The sequence below is a fragment of the Lontra canadensis genome, unplaced genomic scaffold (assembly GCF_010015895.1).
Source record: "Lontra canadensis isolate GAN:19392208 unplaced genomic scaffold, GSC_riverotter_1.0 scaffold24, whole genome shotgun sequence".
Classification (NCBI taxonomy): Eukaryota; Metazoa; Chordata; class Mammalia; order Carnivora; family Mustelidae; genus Lontra; species Lontra canadensis.
This window is the reverse complement of record NW_022631018.1, coordinates 19405154-19432319: the sequence shown is the minus strand read 5'-3', so window position 1 is coordinate 19432319 and position 27166 is coordinate 19405154. Positions and strand designations below refer to the sequence as shown.

The 27166-nt window shown below is 51.9% G+C and overlaps 2 protein-coding genes across 2 annotated transcripts in view; one reads left to right on the top strand and one right to left on the bottom strand.

Annotated features, from left to right (window-relative positions):
• The first annotated feature begins 6180 nt into the window (after positions 1-6180).
• Positions 6181-27166, top strand: part of CUNH1orf105 (chromosome unknown C1orf105 homolog) — a 35214-nt gene continuing 14228 nt past the window's right edge. Inside the window, exons 1-3 of the mRNA XM_032862985.1 lie at positions 6181-6257; positions 19148-19233; positions 22375-22465. Coding sequence (XP_032718876.1) covers positions 6237-6257; positions 19148-19233; positions 22375-22465 — 198 coding nt within the window. The 5' untranslated portion in view covers positions 6181-6236. The remainder of the gene's footprint in view (positions 6258-19147; positions 19234-22374; positions 22466-27166) is intronic.
• Positions 15671-16881, bottom strand: PIGC (phosphatidylinositol glycan anchor biosynthesis class C). Its single transcript, XM_032862984.1, has one exon. It carries the CDS (start codon positions 16831-16833, stop codon positions 15940-15942), a length of 894 nt encoding a protein of 297 aa, XP_032718875.1. The 5' UTR covers positions 16834-16881; the 3' UTR covers positions 15671-15939.

The window sequence follows — 27166 nt, the reverse complement described above, 5'->3', positions numbered from 1 at the left end:
AACTAGCGCTCCCAACTTGGGACAGTCTTCCTGGACAACCCCACCGTATCCCAGTGGTGTACTAGACCCCGTGAGTGAGAGTACAGAGGAGGGGCACGAAAGCAGACTGCAGACACACACGCAATACAGGTCTTGGAAAGACCTAGATTAGCCGTAGTATACAGCAAGCCTTGTGGAGGAGGCAGATCATTTTCCATACAACCTTTTCTCTTTCTCTCTCTCTCTCTCAAAAGAAAAGCTCCTTTAAATTAATTACATTACCCCATTATATTCCTGTAAAGGAATGGATCCAGACTGATTTAAAATTTAGAGATTACCAAACAGAAACAGAAAGGAATGCCTATCCTTGTTGCCGTTTCTGTCTCGCTTTCCCAAGCCTTCAGGCTCATCCGCTGATCTGAGATACGGAGTTCCCTAAATGCTGGGCAAAGCCAACAAGCGGAGAATGTTTTGTGAGGTTGTCATAAAGCCTTCCCAGGGGCGCTGCTAGAGGAATTTCCCCGTAAGAACAGACTGGAGCATTGCGGTAGATCGGAGAGAGCGTGGGTAACTAATCCTTCTATTGAAAATTGAGTCCTCTGTATGTGAACAACGCCCGTGTTCTAGATGCAGCTTCTCCTGACTCCTTCCTTTCCTGTTCTGACGCAACGATTCTTTGAAGCTATTTTTCAGAAAACTTAAGAGGGTATAACCTGAAATTAGAATCCTGATGAGGCAAACTTGCTTGCAGGGTGAACAGTAGCATTCTAAACTTTAACATTTGTTAGCAAATTTTATGTATGTGCCAAACCTCAGCATTTCAGCTCCGTGTTCCACGTCAGAGGTAGCCACAGCGTGAGGAGGTGCGTTTATAGCTCTTCATGGGGAAAGCCCAGACAGTTTCCAGCACTTGCCTTTGGGCACTCTGGCATTGTGTAAGTGATAAAGTTCTGGAAAAGAAGCAGTGAAAACCCAAACCCCCAAAGCCATGCTAGCGCTAACGCTGAGCCGCTGCGTGGTGTCATCCTGGACAATGCTTTTTTGGCCATGAGAGGAAAGTTGGTGCAGGAGAGTGAAGAGGAAAAGAAAGGAGCCGCCCGGGGGAGTCAACGTCACGCTGATGTTTGCGGCAAGCATTCTAGCCGTCAGCGGAATCCCATTCCAAGACCGTTTCTGATCCTGTTTCTGCGTGAGCGCACCCAAGCGGGCTCAGAAGGGAAAGTGCTCTGGCGTCTGCTAACGGACGGTCTCTTCAGCCCCGCGGACTGGCTGCTCAGGCTAATGGCTCACCTCCCACCCTGCTGAGGTCGTTAAAGTGTTCTAAAGTCCCTTCCGAGCTCAAAAATTGTTTCTGCTTGCCGGGCAGGTAATAAATCTCACTGAGCCTGACGGGAATTTAATTACGCTTTCTTCACGAACACACCAGGGAGACCATTACCTGGGTCTCTGAAGCCGAAGGCCCGCAGGCCCCCGCAGCTGAAAGGTCACCAGAAACAAGGGCCTCCACGGCACAGCGGGCTGAAACCGGACCAGAGAGAAACTGGTCTGGTCCCGGCCTTGAGGGAAGGGAAGGTTTTCACCGCTGCTCGGAAACAGTCCCGTCAGTCCGGCTCCATTAACGTCTCTAGAAGATGAAAAAGGAGCTTTTGGTTTTGGTAGCCGTCCTTGCCCGCTCACTGGAGTTCCCAGAGCAAGAGGGAAGGGAGCGTGTTGGCCTGTCGCACGCCCGCGCGAGTGGCCAGAAAGCGGTCCCCCGCGGAGCAGGGTACGAAGCTCACCTCACCCTGTTCCGTGGCTCGCTGGGGCCTTGCGTTCATTACCGATGTGGTAGGAAAGAGGAAATGAAAGTCCAGACGTCTGCTGGGAGCCAGTGGGAAAGCGTCATCTGGCCTGTTGCTTTCCCACTTACGCGGCCGTGCGCGGCAACGCGGCACTGACTCCCCCAGCAGCAAACCGTCCGGAGGCCGAGGTCAGATGGAACACGGCTCTGGACCTTATTCCACAAACGTCGCCCGACGCGACGCAAACCAGGCGAGGGGGATGGAGAAAGATCCAGCAAACTGGGTCACCCGCACCCCGCGCAGAAGAAACCAGAACTGCGGCGGCAGGCGACCGAGACGGACCCCCAGGCTTCCGCGGGCCTGGACAGTTTTCCTATCGGGAGAGTCACGTGGGGCAGTTTCTTACTGGCGAATCCTTTTCTCCAAGCTCAACTCCTGACACTTTCTGCGTGACTGTTCACGGGATCACACTGCTCACTGCTCTCCTGACACCTTCTAATTTCCCTCATCTTGAAAATTGTTTTTTTACCTGTCGTGACTTCTCTTCCCACTCCCTCTCCCTCTGGAGATGTAACATTTCCTGGAATCTGTGGAAGGAGCCGTACGTCACAAAATCAGGGCTCCGAAACAGATACTCAGTGTCATAAGGGTATTGGGCTCTGGTGCCATTTCCGAGTCTCCTGAATATGGTTGCGTGGATTTGTCATCCCGTGGTACAAAACAAGCTTCTGGAGCGGGCTCACGTGGCTCCCACCGAGCGCACGGCCTGTCGCCAGGAAGAGTCCTGGGAAATGCCTGCTTTGCCATGCGGCTCTCTCATTTCCCCTGCATGTCTGCATGTTTTCGTCTAATTTGAATTTGACCCTCATGAAATCATTTTGCATGCTTTTATTTGGATTTGTCTTATAATTTAAACATTGTTTTCTTCCTCTGCATCCGTGTTTTTCTGTTATTTTGTTTTCTTTTGTTTTCACTAGGCGACCCCCTCCTGCAGTTCCAGGACGGCCATCCTAACACCCATGACTCATCTCCTTTTGTTTCCAACAACATGTCTATCCGTGGTATTTCAAAGCCTTTGGTTTGCACTACATGTCATATGTACATAAAAACTTTTATTTTTGATCCATATCTATAATAAAAACAAAGTTTATTCTATATAAAAACGAAATGTGTTCTGTTTCTTTTTCTGAAGAAGACCCAAATTAAAATAGCTCTCAGCTAAAACCAGGTAAGTGGAAAAATACGTAATTTGATCTTACAAAGAGCTTAACTTGAAAAAAGGTAAGTTAAGATGATATTTGGTGAAGGATGATAATCTATCTTCAACTGAAATGTCCGCCCAATCAAAGTATGGAAAGACAGAAGCATGTATTGGTGAGGACGTGGAGAAAAAAGAACCTTCTAGCACTGTTGCTGAGAATGGAAACTGGCGTGGCCGCCGTGGAAAACAGTATGGAGGGGCCCCAAAAAGTTAGACAGAATTACTGTATGATTCACTAATTCCACTACTGGGTATTTACCCAAAGAATACAAAGACACTAATTTGAAAAGATAAATGAACCCCACGTTTACTTAAGTGTTACTTATAGTAGCTAAATTATAGATGCGATGCAAGTGTCCACTGACAGACGATGTGGACATTGTCTGTCGGTGTATATATTTGGTGTATATACTTATACACAGTGGAATACTACTCAGCCATAAAAAAGAATGAGATCTTGCCATTTGTAGCAACACAGAAGGATCTAGAGGGTATAATGCCAAGTGAAAGATGTCAGAGAAAGACAAATACCATATGATTTCACTCATGTGGAATTTAAGAAACAAAACAAATGGACAAAGAAAAAAAAGACAAACTGAGCAACTAACTGTTAACTACACAGAACACACTGATGGTCACCAGAGGGGAGGTGGGTGCGGGGATGGGTGAACTAGGTGATGGGGACGAAGGAGTGCGCTTGTTGTGACAAGCGCTGAGTAAGATATGGAAAATGGGTTAAGCCTCTGCCTTCGGCTCAGGTCATGGTCTCGGGGTCCTGGGATTGAGCCCCGCGTTGGGCTCTCTGCTCGGCAGGGAGCGTGCTTCCCCCTCTCTCTCTGCCTGCCTCTCTGTCTACTTGTGATCTCTGTCAAACAAATAAATAAAATTTAAAAAAAAAGGTATAGAAACGTTGAATCACTATATTGTCCATCTCAAACTAATGATGTATGCTAATTACACTGGAATTTTTTTAAAAAGTGAGAAAAGATGAAGCCAAAATTCTGGATATCGAGAAAAGACAGAGAAGACAGAGTAATTTCAGCCAGCCCCCAAGGATCTCATTAATAACTGTTATTGCACCAAAACATTTATTCCTATTTTTATTACTTTTAAAACACTCCTTGTAAGAGATAAATTATGTTAAGATCATGGGAGATATTATAGGTTTGGAACACATAAACCTCACACATTCTGTTCAGCAAATTCAGGGGAAAATACATCACTCGGAATACTGGTGCAAGGAAATGTTACCACCTTGAGAAGAAAGGTTCCTCAACGTGCCAGTAAGTCACTGGAAGAATGGAATCTGTGAGAGTCTGGAGGAACAGAGAATTTTTTTTAATACTTAATCCTCAAATGGTAACTCCGATACTGAAATTTTAAGCTACCAGTGAAAGAGACCCAAACACTTATCCAAATAAGATGTTTCTTATTAAGGGAGTACATCTGCCAAATTTGCAATCTCAGATTTAAAAAAAAAAGATTTGAGATTTAGTTCAGAATTCTCTCTCAAAGGTTTACATGACCTAAAGTACAATTTAAAATGATCTCATATCGGGTGAGCTCCCTTCTCTGTATGGCTCGCTTTACCATACGAAGACAGAAAACTGCAGAAGAGGATAGCTAAGAAATTGTCCGGAATGGGGGTGCCGTGGGCCTCCTCTCCGGCCTAGGCAAGTCCTCACAAAGAAAGGCAAAGCGGCAGAGGTGGGCAGACCCTCCAGTGAAGAAATGGAGGCCCCTCACTCACAATGCTCTCACTCCGGGCCATAGAAATCTTTTGTAAGGACAACCTTCTGCACTCCAAAATGCCAAACCAGTTTCCTTCTCTGGCTAAAATGTTCGTATGGCACAAGACATCCATTTTTACTTGTATCTCAGGTCCGGTGGCTGTTAGAACCACTGGTCACGAAGAAAACCCAAAGGCACCAGCGCAGGGGATCACCTGAGGCTCACGTACTCCTGGGGAAGCTGGGCTGATGCAACGTAAGGCACGGCATGAGGTACCCGTTCTTCCCTCACCTCCCACTCTGACAGGACGTGTCCCCATCTGATGGCATCGCTATCCCAGCGGAGACATCGTTCCTTCACCTCCCACTCTGACAGGACATGTCCCCATCTGATGGCATCGCCATCCCAGCACAGACAGGGTTCCCGGATCACTTCACTCCACCTCCCCAGACAAAAGTTGTCCACTGGAAGGTTTTCACCAACTCATCTTTTCTAGGTGTTCGGTTCTTTTCCACTTTGTCTTAAACATGACCTTATTTTCATACAGTGTCACACAGTTGAGATGTTTAAAGCTTAAACTGACCCGATGAACAATGAGAAAAGAAAGCCCCAACTGCCCAAGAATGAAATGATTCCTAGCAACCTTTCGCGGCTCCACAAAAGCACCAGCCCCTCCTCACACTGAGGAGGCAACAAAGAAGGGATGAGCTGGGCTGGGGGCCGAGGGAGAAGCTGCCCGGCGCATCACTAAACTACGTCATGGTTGGTTCATATTTATTTCCCATCAAGCGTGTTTCTGTGTTTCATAACCGACTCTCCCCCAACTCTCCCTGCCCCCACCTCTGCCCTCAGTATTTGAGAGGCTGGACAAGAGCACCATTCTTCAGAGTTGACCAGACCGGATCATCATGAGGAACCATTATGCCTTTGGCAAACATGCTGTTTCTTACATCTTCTCATCCCATTATCTGTGCACCAAGCACCATGTCCTATTATGTGGTCTGGGAGCACCCAGAGAAGGAACAGGGCAGAAGCAGCTTCCAGAACAGCAGTATGCAATTACTGCACAGTGCTGTGACAAGAGAAAATTTGAGTCCTTTCCCCAGAGAGAACTGTTACTGAGTTCAGTGCTGAAGAAGCCACTTAAGTTCTAGAACCCAAATTATCCACCTGACCCAACGCATGCGGACCTTCCGGAACACCGCGATTCTGACCTCTGCCAATGAAAGGAACGACAGAACTCATTTCAGCCAATCAGAAACCAGATGTACTATTTCTATGGAATAGCCTAATACCAGACTCTAAGTCACAAAGTGCTGGCTGAGGAAAAGACGGTGGAATTGAAGCTGGAGTAGCCCGTGAGCTTTGCTGTGGCTTCCAACAGAAGGCGGCGGAATCAGAAGGCACCCTGCAGCACGCCGCCCCGGGAAGCAGCGAGGGCAGTTCCCCAGTCTCCAGCTGGAGAAATCCAGGGCAAGTAAGAGATGCAGAAAAGAGAACTAAAGGTAGGAAAAAGTAGAGAAAACTTCCAACCCTTCCCTTAGGGAGTTTCGCTGGTAAACAAACAGGGACCGCATACACGCGGACAGGAATTACAACAAACGGCCTAGGAGCCGAGAGCCGAAAGGTCAGGGGAGAACCTGTGCTCGTCCTTTACTGTCACGGACATGTCCGGTCGGCTTGGCGCAGGACACCCTTCGATCCTCTGGATCCCAGAGTTTGAAAATTATTATAGTATCTGTTTCATAGCTCAGTATTAAGTATGACTTTTTTTTTAAGATTTTATTTATTTGACAGAGACATAGCAAGAGAGGGAACACAAGCAGGGGGACTGGGAAGGGAGAAGCAGGCTTCCTGCGGATCAGGGAGCCTGCTTCTCCCTTCCCAGTCCCCCTGCTTGTGTTCCGAGAGGAGTCTCCTTCTCCCTCTGACCGTCTCCCCTCATGCTTTCTCTCCCTCCCTCTCTGACAAATAAATAGAATCTTAAAAACAAAACAAAACAAAAACAAAAACCCGAACCTCACCTAAAGGAAGGCTGCTGAAAACGAAAAATAATTTCCGCAGCCCTTCCTAACACTACAGAGTCTGTCTGCATAAATCAGACGGAGCTTGTGCCCCTGCACTACTCTGTGTCCCTGTGGACAGGAAGCCCCAGCTGCCTCCACCACCACAACACACACCCTTGTTTGTTTGCTTCTGCTCCTCTTGAATCTGATTAGACCGAAGGCTGTGGGACGCACCGACACTAATCTGCGACTCCCGTACGGCTTTTACCCAAATCGAATCTCACAGTATTTTACATCAGGTCCTGATTTTCAGGCCCAGGTCACATCTTCAGCGGACCTCCCGCACGGGGGCCACGGACAGGCAGAGAGGAAACCAAGCCTCGGCAAACTCCCCGGGTGTCAGGGAGACAGAAGGATTCCCAGGACAGGAATGGAGACGACACGGACGCGGGCTTCAGCTCTCAGAACAGCTGCTGGCAAAGATGTCTCTGAAGCTTCATCTCACACTCTGGAAGGCCCAGGGTTCGCGGCTCTTCTGGGCTGGAGCTTTTGCTCCCACTTCTCGTCTCTGAGAGAGCAGCTCAGAAGGCAGCAGAGAGCAAGTCAGAGCCAAGGAGACAGCTCCTTCTGCCTGTTGCCGTTCTCGCTTTTAAGACAAAAACGCAGCTTGCACACACAAAAGCTGCCCAGGGCCTGAGCATCTGTTTATTTTGCAATTTTAAAAGAGCGGGAGGCCCACAGCGTTCTCACTGAGCAGCGTCCAAGTGTTACTTGGGCTCCGCACAGGCCACAGGGCCGGCCCGGAGCGGGCAGCAGGGAGCCAGCCGGGCTTGGGAAAGCCGGGACAGCCGGCGAGCGAGCTTTTTACCGGGGCCCGGAGGGACCGCCGCTTCCCTCCACCTCTGCACCGGCAGAACCAATCTGTCCCACTGTCCCAGCAACACACGCTCAAGGGACTGCAGGGCTAGTCTGTGCAGGGCACATGACCTCCTGCTGATCCAGAGTGTCATCGGCACCCAGGTGCCAGTTGGTGCCAGATGGTGGCAGAAAAGGCCATTCGCCTTTCTAAGCCCCTTCCTCTGGCCCTTGGGCCCCTGCGTTACCCGAGGGGTGTGAGGCGGCACCAACCCTCCAGTGTTGCCAGGCCCCCAGCGCTGAGCAAACGCTGGGCAGCTGGGAAGCAGAAGCTTCCTAACCCCCTCATCTCGGGGATCCCCTGTTACTCACAGTAACTCACATCTGGGAAGAGAATGTGCTGTTTGGGTTGGGTTAGCGGTTGCTATTGGTTCCCTAGTAAACAGACACACACTCATCATACCTGTGAGCTGAGAAAGAAAAAAAACAAAACAGCCCAGAGCATTAGCGTGGTCTAAGCTAGCTCGCCCCAGCGGGTCTCCCCAGCTGTCCAGAGCCGTCCCCTGCTCAGGGGAGAGCACCTCCTCGGCACCGACTGTCCACAGGACCTTGGCCAAACTCTGGCTCTCATCATAGCCTCGGTCCCTTTACCCGGAATCAAACCTTCTAGAAGACTACAAGTGGCACAGCCCCAGCGATGGAAGATGGCACAGTTCTCAGGAAGTTCGTGTCATTATCCCCGAAAGGCTCTTGCTACCATGTGCATTACTCCAAGGATTAGTACCCTAGAATTAGTACATTAAACCCATTAGCAAGCAACAGCAGCACGCTCGGGAGGACAAAGCCTGCACACTCAGACCGCACCTCCCCCCGCCCACCCACACTTGCATTCTCTCCCGGCCGGCTGCCTCGAACCCACCGGGATTTTGTGATGAGCCCTTGTCCCCAGCCTACGTCCGTCTTCCAAGTTCCCCTAGACCGTGAGGTCCCCTGCACGCACTCCACGCGGTTCTGGACAAGCCCATCCTGGGCTGCTCTCCCGCCCTCCCGTACCCCAGGCCTCTGTAACCTCCTTCCCACGATCACCAGAACCCCCAGTACCTTCCACCTGTTGTCCGGGTGTGCCCTTCACGTTTCTGCTCTAACCCTAACCCGAATCCCCTCCCGGGGCTCCGCTGCCCGTGCAGGCGTCTCAGACAGCGGCAGCGCGCGCCCCACGGTCCTCGTCCTGCCGCGCCTGCGGGGCTGGCGTCCCCTCCTCGCTTCTGCGTTCAGACCATTCTAACTCCATCCGCCCTGAAACCCTTAGCTTTGGACCTCGTGGCCTCAGACTATAGCACATTCTACCCCTCACTGTCCCTTCAAGCCACCAACCCCTAGTTCACGGTCCCTCGTTCCTTGATGATTTTACCTCCTGCTTCCCTGTCATTCTCCCCAGGACTATTCCTGTCTTAGTTCTTGGGGATTTCACAGAGATATAAATCGTCCTTCCAACACCCCAGCCCACCCATCCCACTTATTTTCTTGGACTTCATTTCTCCATTGTTGCCCTCACTCTGCCTCAGCTACTCACTCCCAAAGTGACAGTCCTGTCCCTACTCTCTGCTCTTCACTTCCCAACCCTCTAACCGCGGGGACCTCCCACTCGCTGATCTGCTCCCTGCCCTGCAGCCCCGTCACGGTTCACTCCAAACCCACCTAAAATGCCGGGGTCTGTGATGACAGTCACGCCCGTGCGCACACACTCGTCTCCCGTACCTCCTCACCACCCTGAGGATATTCAACTCTCCATCTCCTCTGTTTGCACCCATGTACGCGTACGGGGTCTGGAACACACACACACACACACACACACACACACACACACACACACACAAAACTAGTTCTGCTTTCAAGTCATGATTACCACGTTCAAGTGAGCCTTTAATTCTGCTGAGCAGTTCCACTAACCATCCCTTGTTCATTCACTGCCCCGGTGCCCTATCTCCTGCCTTCTTGCTCCTCAGTCCCCCAGCACCTCCTCCCCTATCATCACTCAGCTGATTCTCTGCCTCCCGCTCCCCAGGAAAATTGAAGCAATCAGAAAAGAACTTCCCCAAATCCCCATCACCTCATCTACCCACTTACCATCTACCCTCTCACCGGCATTTGCATCTACGTATCTGCCTTCCGCTCGTGAGAGTTACCACAGGTAATGGTCCTGTCCTCTGGCCGAAGCCAGGCCCTCCACTCGTGCACTAGACCCCTTCTCCTCTTACATGCCCAAGAATATTCCCACTGTCCTCTCATCGACTACTGCTTTCCACTGTTTCACTGCCCTCAGCATACAAGGGTGGTGTCGTCTCTCCCATCCCAGATTTCCGTCTGATCACAGCTGATCACCTCCTCTCTCTCGAGTCGTCTGTACTCGGGTCCCAGGACTCCAACTTCCAGATCGATTTGCTTGTTCTTCTCCCCGAACTTTTAATTTGGAGTTCTTGGTCCTCTTCTCAGTTCCTGTCAACCTCCTTAGTGACCTCATCCAGTCTCACAGCATTTATAGACCAACAATTCCCAAATGTGATTTCCACCCCATACACTGCCTAAAATCCAAACTCGTCGAACTCTCTACTCAACATTTCAGCCCTTACATCTACATTTCATACCCTACATACCTCCAACTGATTTTCTTCCCCAAATTTCCACCCGGGTTGCCTTGACTCCCAGCTCAACTTATCACATCTCTTTCTCTTTCAATTTCTCAGGCCAAAACCCTTAAGAGTCATTTATGCTTCTTCTCGTTTTCATACCCCACATCTAATAAGTCAAAAAGCCCTTAACTCAACTTTCAAATGATATCAGCATGTGACTCCTTTCGCCACTTCTGCTATCACTGTGTTCTGAGCACCATCATCCCTGCCTGGGTGACTCCAAGCGCTTCCTAACGCTGCTTTCTGCTCTCGTCTTGCCCCACAGCAAAACCAGAATGTGCCTTCCTAAATGTATGGCAAATCATGTCCCTCTTTTTCTCCAAGCCCCTCCAATGGCTCCCACCTCCGAGTAAAAGCCAGAGTCCTTTCACTAGCCCGCAGTGTCGTATGTGATCTAGAACCCCACATCACCTCCTTGGCCTTGTCTTTTGTTCCCCTTGGTCATCCACGTCAGCCCCTCCCTGCTCTTCCCCAAACATGCAGGCAGCCCGGGGTCTTCTGCCAGCGCGAGTACAGCAGCTCTTCCCTCTGCCTGGAATGTTCGTCCCCTGGGAATCTGAATGATCCGCTCATCTTCAAGTCCTCGGTCAAATGTTACTTACGAGACCACCCTGACCCCTTATTTAACACCAGTGATACTTTCCCCCTTTTCCCCCACAGCATGTTATCTTCTACTTGGGTTTGTTGTCTCTCTTCCGGTAGAAGGTGAGCTCTACTAGACAGACGACCTTTGTCCACTTTGCTCCTAGATCTATCTCAAGCACATAGAACAGTATCTGTCACATAGTTAGTGCTCAGTGAGTATCTGCTGAATGAATACATTCCTGAGGCCAAACATCATAAAATGTGAATGGCAGAAAGTGAGTAGAGATCAACATGGGTGGACAAGAAATATTTTGCTAGATGTTGGGGGTAGGAATAAGGGAGAAAGGGGATAAGGAATTGGAGAAAGGATTAAAAGCAACTGCCTACCAGTCAGCCTTTGGCCCTGGATGCCATTCAGCTATCAGAAAAGCAAAGTATCAGCCCAAACTGGCAATACAGCCTTGGGCACGTTCCTGGCTCACTGCAAGTCTCAGTCCCCTCAACTGTAAAATGAAAATAATACCTGTCTTACAAGACTGTTAGGAGAAGTATATAAAATAAGGCATATAAAGTGCCTAATGCAGTGCCTGGTGCTTGAAAATGTAGCCGTTCTCATTTATCATATCCCAGCATGCTATTTATTTCCTGAATTTTGGGGGACCTCAAACGATGTAGTTATTTCTCAAACCACAATTCATCAAGAATTCCAAGACTGTTAACTTTCATTACAAAAAGTATCAGTAAGTTCCACAGGATGGCACTGTGTGCCAGCCTGGTTTCCCCGCGTCCAGGGGGTTTGAAATAGTGTAAAATTGTGTGACTGGTGCCCTCTGCTGGCTCTTCTTTGCCTTGATCTTGAGCCTTTGGCTTAGATGTAGAATGGCTCCATGCCTCCTTGAACGCGCTCAGCATGGATTCTTTAATCCACAGTCGAAGCCAGCTGCCCACAGGCTCCCTCAAAAGTTTCCAGCCCTGTCATGGTACAGAAGCGTAACCCAGACACCAAGCTGGTCACCGCACAGAACCAACGTGCTGCTCTCCTCAGATCCCCGCACAGCCTTCTAGCTACCTGCCAGTCCTCTCTGTGAGCCACATCGTGGCCACAAAACAAGGCACAGCCGCTGCCCTATAGCTCTGCCTCTCCCTGATCCCTTCTGTCCCAACCACAATGGTGCCATTTCAGAGGGACAGGCAAAGCTACCTCCTCAATTCCCCCCTCTCTGCTCTCACTCGCCGGCACCACCCTCCATCCAGCGGTACCTATCGACCACAAGGTTGAGAGGAAGCAGAGCTGGGAGACGGGTGCAGAGAAGGGAGGGCTAACAGTTTCCTATGCAAGCAAGCATTTGGTTTGGGATTTTAATTCTAAGGCTACTGCAATACCTTCTCCCTACCTTTCTCCTTTCCCTTCCCACACGCACCATAATATCCTCCAAAATCTAAGTCATTAATGTTCTGCTTGCACTCTTCCAAAGTAGCTTGAATTTAAGAGACTGGCTGCGTCACTGTGCTTTAGGGATGAGTAGCTTTCCCAATGACTGTCACACCAGGTCATACCCATCGTCATCCAGGCCTGTGTCCCTGTGCCAGCAGCAACCCCAAGCAGTGCGCCTAAGGGAGCCTCATCATCCCTCGGGAGCACCGCATATGGGCTTGGGACTTCTTAACATTTTTCTTATAAAATATTTACGGCTTATTTGTATTTTTTCCCCAAAATCTTTTTGGAATCCATTTATGTCCTTGGTGTGGGGAACTTCTTGGAGCTACACGCTGAAATGGCACAAAATTATACTTTCATTTGTCTGAAACACACCCTACTCGGATTTCAAAGGGTGTCCTCTCCCACTCATGATTCGGTGAACAAACCAACATTCCCCTTGACCCTTGTCAGTGTTAGAGGTGATGACTGTATCTCTGTTGAGCCTTCCTTCCAGGCCGTGGTGTCCAATTCTCTAATCTGTTTTCATAGGGCATTCTTTCCCTTTGGTTATCATTTTGATTTTTTAATTCTGCGTCTGTAACCCATCTCTAATTCCTCTATAGCCTGGTTATGGGGCAACCAATTCTGTACAAAGAATTCCAAGTACAAAAGCACTAGATTGTTTAGATCTCAATACCCTTCTAGAATATGCCCAGAATGTAGAGCCAGTGTCTTCCAGATACATGTGCAACACCTTAGCCTGAGTGTCCCATCTGAGACACCTCAAACTTAATGTGTCCCATTCTTATTTTATCTTCGTCACCTCCAAATCTGTTCTCACTTCTTTTTCATGGAATAGTGAATAAAACAGAAATCTGCTTAAGAGGCCCCACTCATCCTCTAGTCCCTTCCATTTCCCAACATGAGTCTCCCAACATCTCAAAGAATCTCTGGCATCAGGCCCCTCATGTCCACGCCCACCATCGTCACCACCCTTCATCCAGACACTCTGCACCACTGCCACAGAGGTCCCCACGCTCAGCCTTGTAGTTCAGCCTCAAGACTGTGGCCAGAATTTTATTTATGTATATATGCATAAACGTGTGTTCAGTAGGAATCTTATATCCCTTTTCAAAAACCCTTAATTTGCACTGACTATAGGACACGCTAATTCAAAGTACTCAGCACTTTCAGACCTCAAGCCCTCTCCCTACGGCCCGTCTATTCTGTGCTTCTGTCCCCTCCAGGATGAAATCGGGACCCTGAACGCTTTGAACGTGCTGTTCACCCTGGTGGGAATATCCTTCTCGCCACATTTCTACCTGGACCGAGTTGGCTGTCTGACCCTACACCCTCACATCCAACCCTCAACTCCCCATCCCCCTGCCTCCTCCACACTCAACCACAACCGCCAAACGAACAGGATCAGGCCTTGGGGGGCTCCACATACTATATACAGCGTGACGGAGAAGAGTTGAAAATGACAGCGCAGGCCCATTAATTCATCCCACTGAAACTACTCTTGAAAATGGTTCAAATCTGGAGAACTTTCTATCATCAAACTTTGGTTCAAATTTGGAAAACTTTCTGCTCATCAACATGCATGTGGCTGCTACGTGAGTTCCATGAGGTTGATCATCAGAAACACATTCAAATAAGGCAGATGTACTAGGATATAAAGAAATAAAGCACAATTTTATACAATTCTTTACTACCGTCAACCATTAACACCTGCCCTGTTCCTAATGTGAGCCACACTGTAACTAGGAGCCAGTTCTGGGCCCTCTCAAGGCATGAAAAGGCCACACCCAACACAGGCAGTAGATGGATGCCCCGAGCTCAAGTCACTTTCCAAGATCCGTCTCTCCCCATGAGCCAGTGCCTTGGGACTGCGAAAAAAATCTAACATGCCTTAGGGAAAACGACCCATCCTGATGAAACACTATACTCATCAGTCCAAGTTCAAGTCGGAAAAAGAATGATGTGAGGTGAGAGAACTGAAGACACTAGTTCACAACCCTGCTGAAGACGAGACTCTGAGAAATCTATGTCCAGAGAAGAAGAAAGCAGAACTCTTTTGGAAGATGACGACTCGGATGAAATTTCTGACTTGAAGCTAATCCCTAGTGAGATGGCTCAGGGACCTGCCCCCAGTGACTTATTTCAGGAGATACCAGCTGCTCTGGGAGGTGCCTCATGCTTTTTGTACTCTATCCTCTTCAAGTCCTCCTACAGGTCAACTTGGTAACAGGAACCGCTGACGTGACTGCAGTGTGACGTGACTGCGGTGTGACGTGACTGTGGTGTCAGTGTTCCTGAAGCATTCTGCCTAGATCTCAATTACCACAGTTCTAGAGGTAATACTTCCATTCCCACTTTACAGGTAAAAAACGAGACACAGAGCAGTTGCAGAATTAGCCCATGATCTAATCATCTCCTCCCTCCTACATAAGCTGGATTGCTCCCAATGACATGCAGTGGGAACCCCAAATTCTTGTCACTCGAACCTCCCGTTCCAACTTTTCCTCCAGTCCCCATAACCCTAAGCCCCCGTGAAATACTTTCCTACCTTTGTGCGGCCCGAAGAACAGATGTGGCACAACGGTGGCCAGAGGCTGTATCCGAGCGTAGTTTCTGTCAGAATTTAAATTTGACAGAATTTACAAGTCAGATTCCACAAGAAAAATCCCATTTGCAGCTACTGAGATTTCATTTCGGCGTTTACTCAGAATTCTACAGATCTGCAGCCAGGCCCACATTCTGGCCAGAAACCCTCAGCTGGAGCGGTGGCTCCCCTCGCTGGCCAGGGTGTGCTCCGTCCCGGGCTCAGCTGCCATTCGCCGCACGAAGTCTACTGGCTTCCCTTGTTCATATTACTTACCTGGTTCCTAAAGGCCTTTGCCACCTTGCCCTAAAACCACCTTTTACCTCAATCCCAGTCTCACCTCCAAGACCAAGCTCAAAGGCCGCCTCCTCTAGTAAAGAGTTCCCAACTGTGTCCGCCTCTCTGAATGCCCGGCATTCTGATTATGTATCGTGACATAATCTGATTATGTATTATGTGATTATGATTATGTGACACCTCACACTCTCCCTTGCAGTTAGCCTGTCCACGCCTCCCTGAGGGCTGAGGAGAAGCCCGGAGTCAGGGTGAAGTGACAATTCTGTAATCTTAGCCAGTAACAGAGCACAGCATCCAGGATTCTCACATTTGAGTTCTACATAAATAAAGGTAGAAGTGACTTTCCACATAAACCCACATATTTTCGTTTTCTCTTCACTCTCCATGCCCCTTCCGTCAGCCTCCAGCTGAGAGAAAAATCGTGAGACAACTTAATGGGTGTGTTGTTACTTTTTTTTTTAATAAATAGAAACCACATGACTTCATTTGTTACAGTGAGTGAGAGGCAAGAACTCAAGAGGGCCCCAGGAAGCTTCTTCATCCACAAAATAACAGAAAGGACAAGCACCTTCACCACCCACGCCTTTGGTTACACGTTTTTCTTTTGATCTCCACTCCCCGACCCGCATCGGTACATTGCTTCCAGAATGGGACTCTGCCTTCAAATCCTACATTAGTGGGGAGGCCAGTCTAGCAGCCTGCCCTCCTAACAGAATGGGAGTCTCTAACTTAGCTGAGAAACCGGGACAAGTCTTCTTTGATTTCAGCCTCATCCCAAGGCCCATGAATGTTTTCTTTGAAAAGCTGCAGGCGAATGAGGTAGAAAGGGCAGAGACAAGAGATGGAAACCAGCAGAAGGGCGAAGAGGATGGCTCCCACAGCACTGATGGACAGGAGGCCTCCCAAGGCTGAAAACGCAAAAAGCAGCGTCACTCCCACGTAGCTGCGGGGAGTACACGCCTTCAGTTTCTTCTGTAACATGGGCCACAGGGCAAAGATCTGGATGGCAAATGTCACCATGATGAAGGCATGCAGGGACCGGGGCAGGCGTGACGCGAGGCAGACGGAAGCGAAGATGGCCATATTCAAGGACAGCGTGCTGGATACAATGGCGGCATTGGCACCATAGTCGAAGAAAATGAGGTGGCCTAAGAGCATAAAGACCGACATGGCATAGATGGTGTCGGTGCTGACGGACTCCGTCAGGGTCTTCAGCACTGGCGAGAAACCGTATGTGAAAGTAACGAAAACGAGGGCGCTCTTCAGGTCAGCCCACCGCGTCCTCCCGCTCTTCTTCCGTCCTTCACCTCCGTCGATGAGATCAAACAAAACGTAGCCAATCAGTGAAGAAGCCAGCCCAGTCCCAAAAAGCCACTGGGGGGCCAGAAGACCCTCATCCAAATACCACCAGATAACGACGAAAACGCAGACACTACACAGCTGCTGGACCACCACACTGGACTCGAATACCACGGCCCAGTACTGGTATTTCCGGGCGTAGATGTTCTTCCGGAGCTCCTCCAGGAAACGCTGGTCCACGTAGTTATCAGGAAAGGGCTGACGCTCATACAGGACCTTCTGCCACTTGGCCTCCTTCACGTTCGTTACAGGCTGGGCGCACATGATCCTCTCCCTCAGACGCAGGCCGGTGCAACCTCCCTCGCACGAGTCCAGGTGGCTCTTGCTCTCTACGAAGTTTCAAAACAAGACCTTTCTGGAAATTCCATGCCGTGCTGCGGCTGATGTTGTTCCAAGTTTCAAAGGCAGCAACCCAGGCCAGGCCTCCAGTAGATGAGCTCGTTCTCTGAACCAAGTTCCTAGAAAAAGGAGGACTGTGAACCTATGAAAGCTGTGAAAGGTCAAGGGAAGGACCGAGTTAAAATCAAACCACCTCGGTGTATTAAAAGTTGGAGCAAAACACATGCGGTGGCCACTTCATTGTGGACACTGACATTTCGTCTGAGACTCGAAGTTATAACCCCAAGCACACGACAGCGGTCTGTTAGCTCTAACTTACCGAGCGCCTTCTGGGCTCCCTCCACTCAATCCCCACCTCTGGGGTTAGCATTAGCTCCCCTGTAATTAGCAAAATGCCTCCTTCTGAGTAAAAACGCACACACCTGAGGTTCAAACTGCTCAGGTAACCTCAGACCCAATCAATAGTGGTGAACAATGGAGCCAAATTCAAACCCACGTCGGACCCCAAAGCCTCGGCCTCCCAACACGTCTGCCTCTAAACCAGTTACTCGGGGTTCACATACCCCCGAGGCCTGCGGTGGGCTTCAGAGCCCCCCAAACCCTCCCTGTCACTGTGTCCTTCAGCGGCAATTAATGCAAATTCCTAGGGACAGGATCCGGAGCTTCTATTTACTGAGCTCTCAAAGGCATCGATTACTACTTAAAAAAGAGGTAAGGCGGCAGCCTGAAGACAACAGTAAACCGCACAACACAGAAGGGCCCGGGCTCAGATTTACTGGCGGAGGGACTCGGAAACACCAGACCCTTTACCCAGGGACCGGACTTACCCGCCTTCCGATCACACTCTGCTGCAAAGGACTCTCGGGCGCGAACACAACGGCTCCTCCTGCGCAGTGAAAACCGCGGGGTCAGAAACAGCGGGGTCGGCCAGCGCGTCCGCGAAGGAGACTCCTCCGGCCCGACCCCATGTCTCCACGGAGACCGCGACAGGTGTCGCTGCACCGGGAGACCCTCCCTGCAGCACGGACCCCAGCCCCGGGACCCCCCGGCCGCCGCCCGGGCCGCGCAGCCGAAAAGCGCAAGTCCGCGCCGCGGGGTCCGACCGGGCTCCCGGGGCGCCCCACGCACGCTCCCGAGCCTGCCCCGCCCGCCGCCGCCCCCTCACTCACCAGCCTGGGGCCCGCGGGGGCCGGCGGAGGACAGAGCGGCCCGGAAACACCGGCTCCCGCCCCGGACCCACCTGCCCGCACCTGCCGGGGCTGCGCGGCTCGCGGAGGGCAGTTGCCGCCTCCTTCCCCCTCCGGGGCGCCGAGGTCGCGGCGGCGGCCGAGCACTTCCGGGTCCGCCACCACCTCCGCGGCGAGAGCGCCCCCGCGCGGCCGGCGGAGCTGCGAGCTCGCTGCTGCCCCCTCCCGGCGGCTCGGAGACCTCGCGGCTCCCCCGGGGCGGACGCCCCTTCAGAGCCGAGGAAAAAGCGAGCGCCCGACAGAAGGGCGGGATGTGGCTTGGGCCGGGGGCCGGGCTGACCAGGACAGATCGTGAAACCCGCTCTCCTGCGCTCCCTCCACGCGTCAGGCGCTCAGCTGGGGCTCCCGGGCGTCCGCGAACGCCCCGCGCGCATCCCCCGGGAGTGCCCGCAGACGCCGCTGGGGGCTCCCGACTCCGCAGGGACCGGAAGAGACGAACTCCCGGCTGCCCTGGAGCACCGGCCGCAGGGGTGGCGTCTCCCGGCGCGCGGCTGCGGGAGGGCAGAGCCCCCGCCGGAAAGCGCAGTAGCCGAGACGAACGCCCACCGCCTGGGCTGCAGGGCGCGGTTGTCTGCCCTCGGCCGCCGGGAAGGGGTGGTGGGGCTGCGGCAGGAAAGTCCGAGGCCGGTGGGCGGTTGCTCGCGCTCAGCCGACTTCACGGGGGCCGAGCGGGCGGGAGGGATGAAGCCGCAACGCGACGGACGCGGGGAAGGCAAGACGCGGCGCGCGCCGAGGTCCGCGAGGCTGGTCCGCGAGCTCGCGGCGCGACTCGGCCGGTCACCGCGCGGGGCTCCGTCTGCCCGTCCGCTGCGTGCGGGGAGCGCGGTTCGCTCTGGGATGCTCGGCGGGGCTCGGAGGGCTCAGATCACAGCACCGGCCCGTAGCGCGCCGGCTGCCCCGCAGCCTGCGTGAGCCGCCTCGGGCCCTTGCTGCGCTGGCCGGGCTCGGAGGCAGTCCGGTCTGCAACGCGATCCCTTTCCATTTCTCTCCAGGTGTCTGTTCCCAAATTTGGCAAGATTCCTTGGCTTAGTGAGGCCAGCCTCGTGAACAAGCCGTTAGTGCTCAGCCTCCCCAAAAGGTAACAGCTCAGCCCCTGGGGGCAAAGGTTGCAAGAAGGACCTCCGGGAAGGTGACTCCTGAGGGTCGGTTACCAGAGGGGCAGGTCCGGTCCGTTGAGAAACCCAAGAAGAGGGTTCAAAAACCAGAAGTGGCCTGGGTTTCTCGGACAAGAGTGGGCTTGGCGGGGGGGATGCAGCCTCCACCAGCCGTCCTCTCCGCGGCCATCGCTCACCAACACAGACATTTGCCCCTGGATGCTGCCTGTCCGACGCTTCTGCTGTCCTCGCCGTCTTACTTTGTCTCCTCTCACTTTAACCACCAGAGTCGAGAGAGTAGCCTCCGCCCCAACATCCCTTTGAGGCAGTCTCCTCCCGTCTCACCAGCCCTTCCACTTCCGAACAGCTATGGGACGTGATTCTCTGTTTCAGAACTGGAGGTGTTGGTGTGTTTGCAACATTTGAGCGCTGACGCTAGCAACGACCTGGCTTCCTCCCTCTTCCTCCCCGTTCGGTCCCTGGCTGTGGTCCTACTCGCTGCTCTGGGGAGGGGGAGTGGAAGGAAGGGGAATGTGAGGTAATGCGGGGGCAAATGGGAGAAACCAGAAGGGACTGCGGAGACACGTGCCCTCCTGCCCACAGGTGAGCGAGTCCCCGCGACGGACACTCTCCCCACATCCCCTCTTCGACTGCATGGATGTGTATGCGCTGCTCCCGTTCTCTGTAAGCAGCCAGGCCGCTGTGTGCATTTTCAGAGCCCCCTCAAGAGCTTCCTGCTCTTTCCTGCTACTTTTACTTAACTTTTTATCTAGCTAATAATAACTTCGAACTCTAGCCAATGTGAAATGGCCGGTGGTTTCTGTCTAACTAGGGTAAGAGCTCACTATCCCCGCTCAGCCCTGTTCCCATCAGATCTGCTCCTGCAGCCAGGAGGAAGGCACCACCGGGCATGGCTCTCCTGTTCCCGGATTGCACAGTTTTGGGGTCGGGCGTAGGGAGGGGGAACAGGACAGGGAACGGGACTGAAGAAGGCAGCCCCAGAACACAGCCAGGTCCTGGAATATCAGAAGGGACAGACTATGGACAGTCTGAAGGGAAGGGGTAGTTTTCCCTCTGGCCAGCTAACCTTGAGCTGGTCCTAAGGAGAAATTACCTCAGGGTCCGTGAAGCTCTGCTCACTTCTGAACGGACCTTGGGCGGGGATCTCAGCCCACGTGAAGAGAAACACGCTTGTCTACCTCATAGACACTGGCCGGACAGACTCCCGGGATGGTGCCCGGAGCTTTCAGGGAGACAACACCGGAGTGCAAAGTCCTTTGAAAGGATGGTTTGTTTAAATATCAGCAATTCTTCAAGATTAGAAACTCATCCAGTTAAAGCTCTGGGTTCCAGGCTGTTTGTTTTTGGCAAAACCTTTTCCTCAGGCCTCAGTAAGATAGTGATAAATGTGCTTTTAGCATTTCCTAGTTTCGGACAAGCAGTTCTAACGCAGAACAGTCTGAAAAAGAGAAAGACACTTTCAGTGAAATGTACTCAGAGCCCCCCCAGAAACACACGTACAGGCTGGAGGACTGAGGCCCGGCTCAGAACACCGGGGCCTCCACAGACCTCCTTCCTTCAGAGAAGACGGTCTTGCCACCCAGAAGCCACACTCATCCTGGGGCTCGGAAGCCCCCAGGTCACACTGAGGCCCTGTTGATCGGAGATCACTGAGGGCTCAAGCAGCTCGAGAGTGGCCTCTGGTCTCCCTAGGTCAGCATTTGGATGTCCAGTCCAAGGCAGGCTGTTCCAGGTCAAAAACAGTGAAGGGGCCGGGTCAGACCCACCACCCCTGTTCCACCAGGGCCCCGGGAAATGGTGAGCAGAAGTGAAACTGCGAATGCCTCGGGGATACCAAACTCCTTCCACATGCCTGAGTTATAAATGAACAATGAACAATGACCTCTTTCCTCGTTAGAGAGGTGTTCTGGCATGCCGAGTTTCCATTTCTGGAATGCCAGGGGCATGCACAGTGTCGTACACACAAGCAGTTTAGGACAACCTGCCCCCCTACCTGCCTTGGCCTCTGATATTGTAATAAAATGAAACAACAGCCGCAAGGCAGGTCACACCCTGTGAGGAAAACTGATAGGATCCCTGCAGTGTCACTGCTCCACCCCCTGACTAGAAATAAAGAATGTTCCAGAGTGGTTGGAAGAAGAATCTGTTCCTTGGGAAGAAATGAGTAGACGCAGTGCCCAAGGACACAGACTCCCGGCATGGAAGAACCCTGCGCTTATTAAAAATGAACAACTTCTACACACACAGCACTTCCAAGGAGATCTGGTTGCATTTCACCCATTACACATCTGCTCTTAACGAACAACTTTTCCCTGCCTTTGTACACTGTCTCTGACACTTCATTGGTTAGTTCAAAACAAAAGGACAGAGAAGCTAGAGTGACGTACGAGGGCAAAGCCATCCTTTGGAAGCTGCCAAATGGTCTGTGCCCTTCAGGACTGGGGTGAGAAACAACTCCCTGGGTGTCCCCTGGGTTATCTGTTGGCAAGGAGAAACTTTCTTCCGACCTTCAAGTTTCTTCTGGCTGGTCTGAGAATCAGATCGACCTGAGACACATTAATAAGGGAAGATCAAATTTAACTTTGTACATACAGGAACCCATGTGAGATTCCAAAGACAGTCATACCAAATGACTATATATGTCATCCTGAACTAAGTAAGGAGAAGGGGTTGGGGAGTCAAAGGGAAGGAAAACAATTCACAGGAAGAAAGGAAAGAGTAAATGTTCTGTAAACAAATGTTTGCTGGGCCACCAAGAAACAGTGGGACCCAGAGATGAATTTCAACAGACTTTGCTAAATGCCTCCTGGGCTACCTTACCTAGGTGATAGTAAATTAGTAGTAAATAGTAAATAATCTATGGTGATAGCTCCCTTCCCGGGAACAGGGCCTCTATCTAAACTCTTTTGGCAGTTAAGGGGAAGGTCAGCATTTCTTCCCAAGTCTTTTGGGCCTTGATGGTTTTCAGCTCAAAATAATCTGCAGGCCAGAGTGGTCCATCTTGGGGTTGTCTGTTTTGACCCCTGTGTCTCTGAACCAGCCAAGGGCTTGGCTCTTCAAACCAGAGATTGTGGTTCTAACTGGCTTTGTTTTGATTACTTCAGATATCCTCATGCCTCGGCCACTTTTCTGATTTCATCCAAGAAGGATATGAATTTGCCTATTTTGTTTCAAGTTCCAGATGTCTTATCTAAGGTACTCAATTTTTGCTTTTTCATTGAAAAGACACCCACCGTGGTTCTAGTATGACATTGAGTGTACATACAAAGCCGTTTCCTATCTCCTTAGCAGAGCCCTGGGCCTAGAACCTCATCACTCTTCCATAGACAGCTGAACGAAATAAATAAATAAATGAGCACCGCAGGCTCACCCAAGCTCCAGGGCACTGGCCCTAAGAACAAAGGTCACAGTCATCAAAAAGTGAAAACAAACACACACATTCCTCTTGAGAGACAGGCCCAGAGGACTTCAGGGACTGCTGTTCAGCGTGTCCGGAGCCAGTCCTAGCTCCTGGAGCCTCTGACCCTTATGTCTCTCACGTACAAGATCCCACACCTGTGGAATTTCCTGTTGTCGTCCTCCTATCCCCTCCACCTCTCCGAAATCAACTGTGACTGGTTCTTGGGCGACACTCCTTACACTGGAGCACCCCAAGGGTTCCCGATCTTAGAGGTGCCGGTGCAGTCAGCAGTGCAAGGAGACAGAGGGAGGGAACTCCTGGGTGGATGAGGGGTTTCTCACCTGAGAAATACACAGGGCTAAGCACTTGTCACAGCGCCCATTGTTGGGATGCCCTATCGTGGGGACAGCTCTGCTCTGCGAACCTCCATCGGCCGGCCATCGTGCGCCTGCTTAGGGAGGCCTCCTGTGGGTAGCATAGATAGGAAGAGGGGTGAGTCCGATGTCACCTCCATGAATGGGTGCACAGACTGCACAGGTGCACAGCCGCCCTGCGAGGGGGTGGGAGGGACAGGACGGGTGGGCAGGGAGCAGCCGGGAAGGGTTCCAGAGGAATGGGCTTCCGCATTCAATCTGGCAGGTGTTTCCACAGAGGGGGTAAGCACCAGGGAAGCACAGACACCGACCTGAGCTTGCAGGAAGGGCTTGAAAACATCAGAGAATCTGGCCGCAGCAGCGAGGCATTAAGACTCTAGACCCCCGACCCAGTGGGCAAGAGGCCAGAGGGGAAAGCACAATGGCCAGGGAGGGGGGCGGGGAGCACCGTCTTCCGCAGAACTTAGAATTTCATGGTGCGATGCTCACGGGTGACCACTAGAGAGCAGCCAAGAGCAACAACGTTCCTAGCCTGGGCCCCGGGGGGTGAGACCCGCTGGGAATCCGGGGTCAGTACTCCCGAGGGATGGGAGAGCAGGGGGTGGCGGGAGGGACCTCCTCGCCCTCGTCCTCCCCTGTCGGGGCCTGGCCCTCCACCTGCCTCTCTCCCTCTACCGCTCTCTGCGCCTGTGTGAGAAAAACAGTGGCCCTTGCAGATTGGAAGGGCAAGGAGGTGTGGAGAAGGCAAAATTTTACCTTCGCCGTCTTAGGGTGTTTGGCTGCCCCAGAGAGTTAACTGATGTAAGGTTAACGGAGGAAGGCACCCCCCTGTGTTTAGTGTAAGTTTTACGTGGCACAGGAGCCCTCCCGAGGAAATGACCCGGAGAAGTGGCCACACCTGAGTGTTTGAGGCAGGGCTGAGCAAAGAGAGGCCAAGGTGGGAAAGTACCTAAGACGGCCGGGGCAGCTAAAGGAAGATCGCAAGTATCTAACAGGGTCTGCGTGTCCGGAGTTGCACAGAGCTGCCTGGGACCACGAAGGCCTCCCCTCGGACCCTGTGAGTGAAACACAGGCTTGGCTGGCAGCTGCTCCTTTCTGGAAAGAAACCATGCTGTATCTGGTGGGAGAGGAAAGCACTGTGGACCCTGGACGCTCTATCTCTTCCTGTAACCTCCAAATCAGGGACCCGCCAAAGGGCTCTGGCAGCACGGCAGCCACCAGACGGCCTGGCCTCTGGGACTGGTGCGAAGGTCATGCCACCTGGCTCCGTTCCCTGTCCCAGTCACAGGTCAGAGGGCAGAACTTGGAACACTCACGTTCCAAGGGGCACCCCTGCCCTGCCCAGGAGACGTCCTGTGGCGGAAGCGGGTGTCTGTGTGTCTGGCTGGGGCAATGTTCACTGATGGAGAGAGAGACAGAAAGGAAACAGGCACAGAGACGGAAAGACAGGGAGAGGAAGATAAACAGCAAAAAAAAAAAAAAAAAAGCAGAAGCTGAGAGAGACCCAGAGAGGTAGGCAGGGGCACAGAATACAAAAAAGGAAACAGAAGAGGAAAGGCAGGGCTGACAGAGAAGAAAAATGTAAAATGAACCCAAAGACGTGGAACCCCAACCCTCCCCCATTTAGGCAAGGGCCCTGTGGAGCTGCAACTCTCAGGCTCGACTTTCACTGCCCGGGGCAGGCGTGGACTCCTCCAGATGCCCTGAAATCCCGGGCACTGGCACCAGGGCAGAAGGGAGGCCCAGAGCTGACTTGCTCAGAGTTCCCCAGCCAGGCAGCTTGGAGGGTGGGGCCCACACGGGGGCTGCCTTGGAGACCCTGGGCCTACTTGCAGGGTTGGGTCCGCTGTGCAAGAGTCGGCTCCTGCCCCCGCTCCCTCCCTCCTGTCTTTGATCCGGGTTTGTTGTTCCAGCCCAATGAGTCAGAGTCCAGAGGGGAGCCTTACTTGGGCCGCTTTCAGAGACCTGTGACGAAGAGCGTTGCCTACCACCGAGCTGCAGGGCTGAGACGTGGCTGGGAAAAGGCACAGGACGGCAACTCCCAATTTTCTCACCACCTAGAACTCCTTTTCTTTCTTCTGTCTCCCTGAATGAGCTTTGGAGAGCCCGTGACCGCCACAGAAACTACCCTGCGTACTCCTCAGGCCTTTTCCCGTGTCTATGGACCAGACACCTGTAACTAAAGATAGGATTTTATTATTATTTTTTTAATATTAGAGAGGTGGAGAGAGTGCACAAGTAGGCAGAGCAGCAGGCAGAGGGAAAGGAGACTCAGGGCTTGATCCCAGGTCCCCGGGATCATGACCTGAGCCGAAGGCAGGCGCTTAACGGACTGAGCCACCCAGGCCCCCTAAAGATAGGATTTTAAAAGAGAGGTAATAATTACTACCACTGATCTGATGGTAATACAACCCACGTGTAAGAAGTCCTAACAGCATACGCATGGCTGTTGATAATACTTTGTGTGGGTCTGAAATGTTTCTGAGTCAACCGACGAGTATTTGAAAAACTGTATTCACTTTATTCTTTAATGGAGATGGCTGGTATTTTCAGACCGCAGGAAAATGTGTAATTATCGGAGGGTTTTTTGAATATTGAAAATAGCTCTCTGATCACTTTTTTTCCTAAGGGGTGTATGCCCTCATACAGACCCTAAGAATCCACTTTCTCCCTGACAAAAGGTAATCTTCTTTTGGCCCTTTAACCAAGGAAGTTTCTGGCTCACTGAAACTAAATACATGTATGGTTGGACCAAATCTCTCAACCCTTCTGGGTCACAATTTCCTCGTTGTGTTCATTGAAAGAACTGAACTAGAAGGGCCCTGCGGGGTGTCTCTCATGGAAGGCGGGAGTGGAAAGGAGGAAAGGAACAGAGGTGTCGAGGGGCAGGGAGGACGCAGGCAAATTTGTCAGCACTCCTGAGCGCGCTCATGAGGGCTATTTTTAAAATCACCATCTGGTGCTTTCACATTTTCAGTTTTTGTTATGTGGAGAGGTCTGTGTGCGAGACAGAGAGAGAGGTGGAGGGAGGGAGAAGGAGGGAAATAGGTTTCTCTGATTCTTTATCAAAGATTCAAGAAGGCCAAGAACTTGGGCCATGCGCCGGCCTTATGAACCTCAGCAAGTTTAGCCTCAAACATTAGGACGTTTCCAGTCACGACACGCGAGTAGCAGACTCGGGCTTCTGGGGCCCGGCTGAGCTGTGCGTGGTACCTCGGCCAGGCTACAAAAGGTTGCTCTCACTTTCTCATCACAACTGCCATCTGCCGTCCTGGGGACAGCTGCTTGGAAAATGAGAAGCCCATAGCATTTCAGAACTGCTTTTCTTGGTGGCGCTGCGTCTACAGAGGATACAACCAGGGGCCCAGGCTCTGAACTAGCAGCCGCTTCTCCTGCCGTTCCTGCTGCTGCTGCTGAAGGGGCCTTGAGGAAACCAAGGGTGAGCAGCACATGCTGCAGAAGGAAAAGCCCTTTGGTCCCAGGGCTAGGAAAGAAAGCAAGGCAGCGGGTGGGGGGAGGTTGGGGGAAGCGGAGGCCTGGAAAACGTGGCATCCCAGATTATCTGCACCGACTTCCCTGCACACATAAAAGTATGTGTCATAGGGGATAGTTTAAAATGCTCACAGTTGGTTAAGCGTCTGCCTTTGGCTCAGGTCATGATCCCCGGGTCCTGGGACTGAGCCCCAGAGTGGGCTCCCTGCTCCTCAGCGGGGAGTCTGCGTCTCCCTCTCTCTCTGCCCCTCCCCCTCTGCTCGAAGAGCTATGGTGCGCCAGATTCTTGATGGGCTGCAGGGATGCAAGGATGTTCGAGATGTGTCTTTGCTTTTCAAGAACTCTCAGGCTGGTGGAGGAACAAACACATTAAAAAAAAAGAAGAAGAACAACAACAGGACAAAATGCAACAAAACGCGACATAAGTCTGTGATTGGAATCAGAACGGCAGGTGCCCGAATCCGGTTAGGGGTGTGCGGAGTGGTAAGAGGGCGAGCGCAAAGACTTACTGAGAAAGTAACGGCGACGCCATGTTTTAACTGATGAGGAGTTAACAAGGCTGGCAAGGACGACGTGAAACGTTCGTCTTCAGGCCCCGCGTGGTGGCGGTCATCATGGTCACGCAGCTCG

Bases quoted from the DNA above. Each gene is read 5' to 3' on its own strand.
- PIGC (XM_032862984.1), bottom strand. From the start codon at position 16,833: ATGTGCGCCCAGCCTGTAACGAACGTGAAGGAGGCCAAGTGGCAGAAG.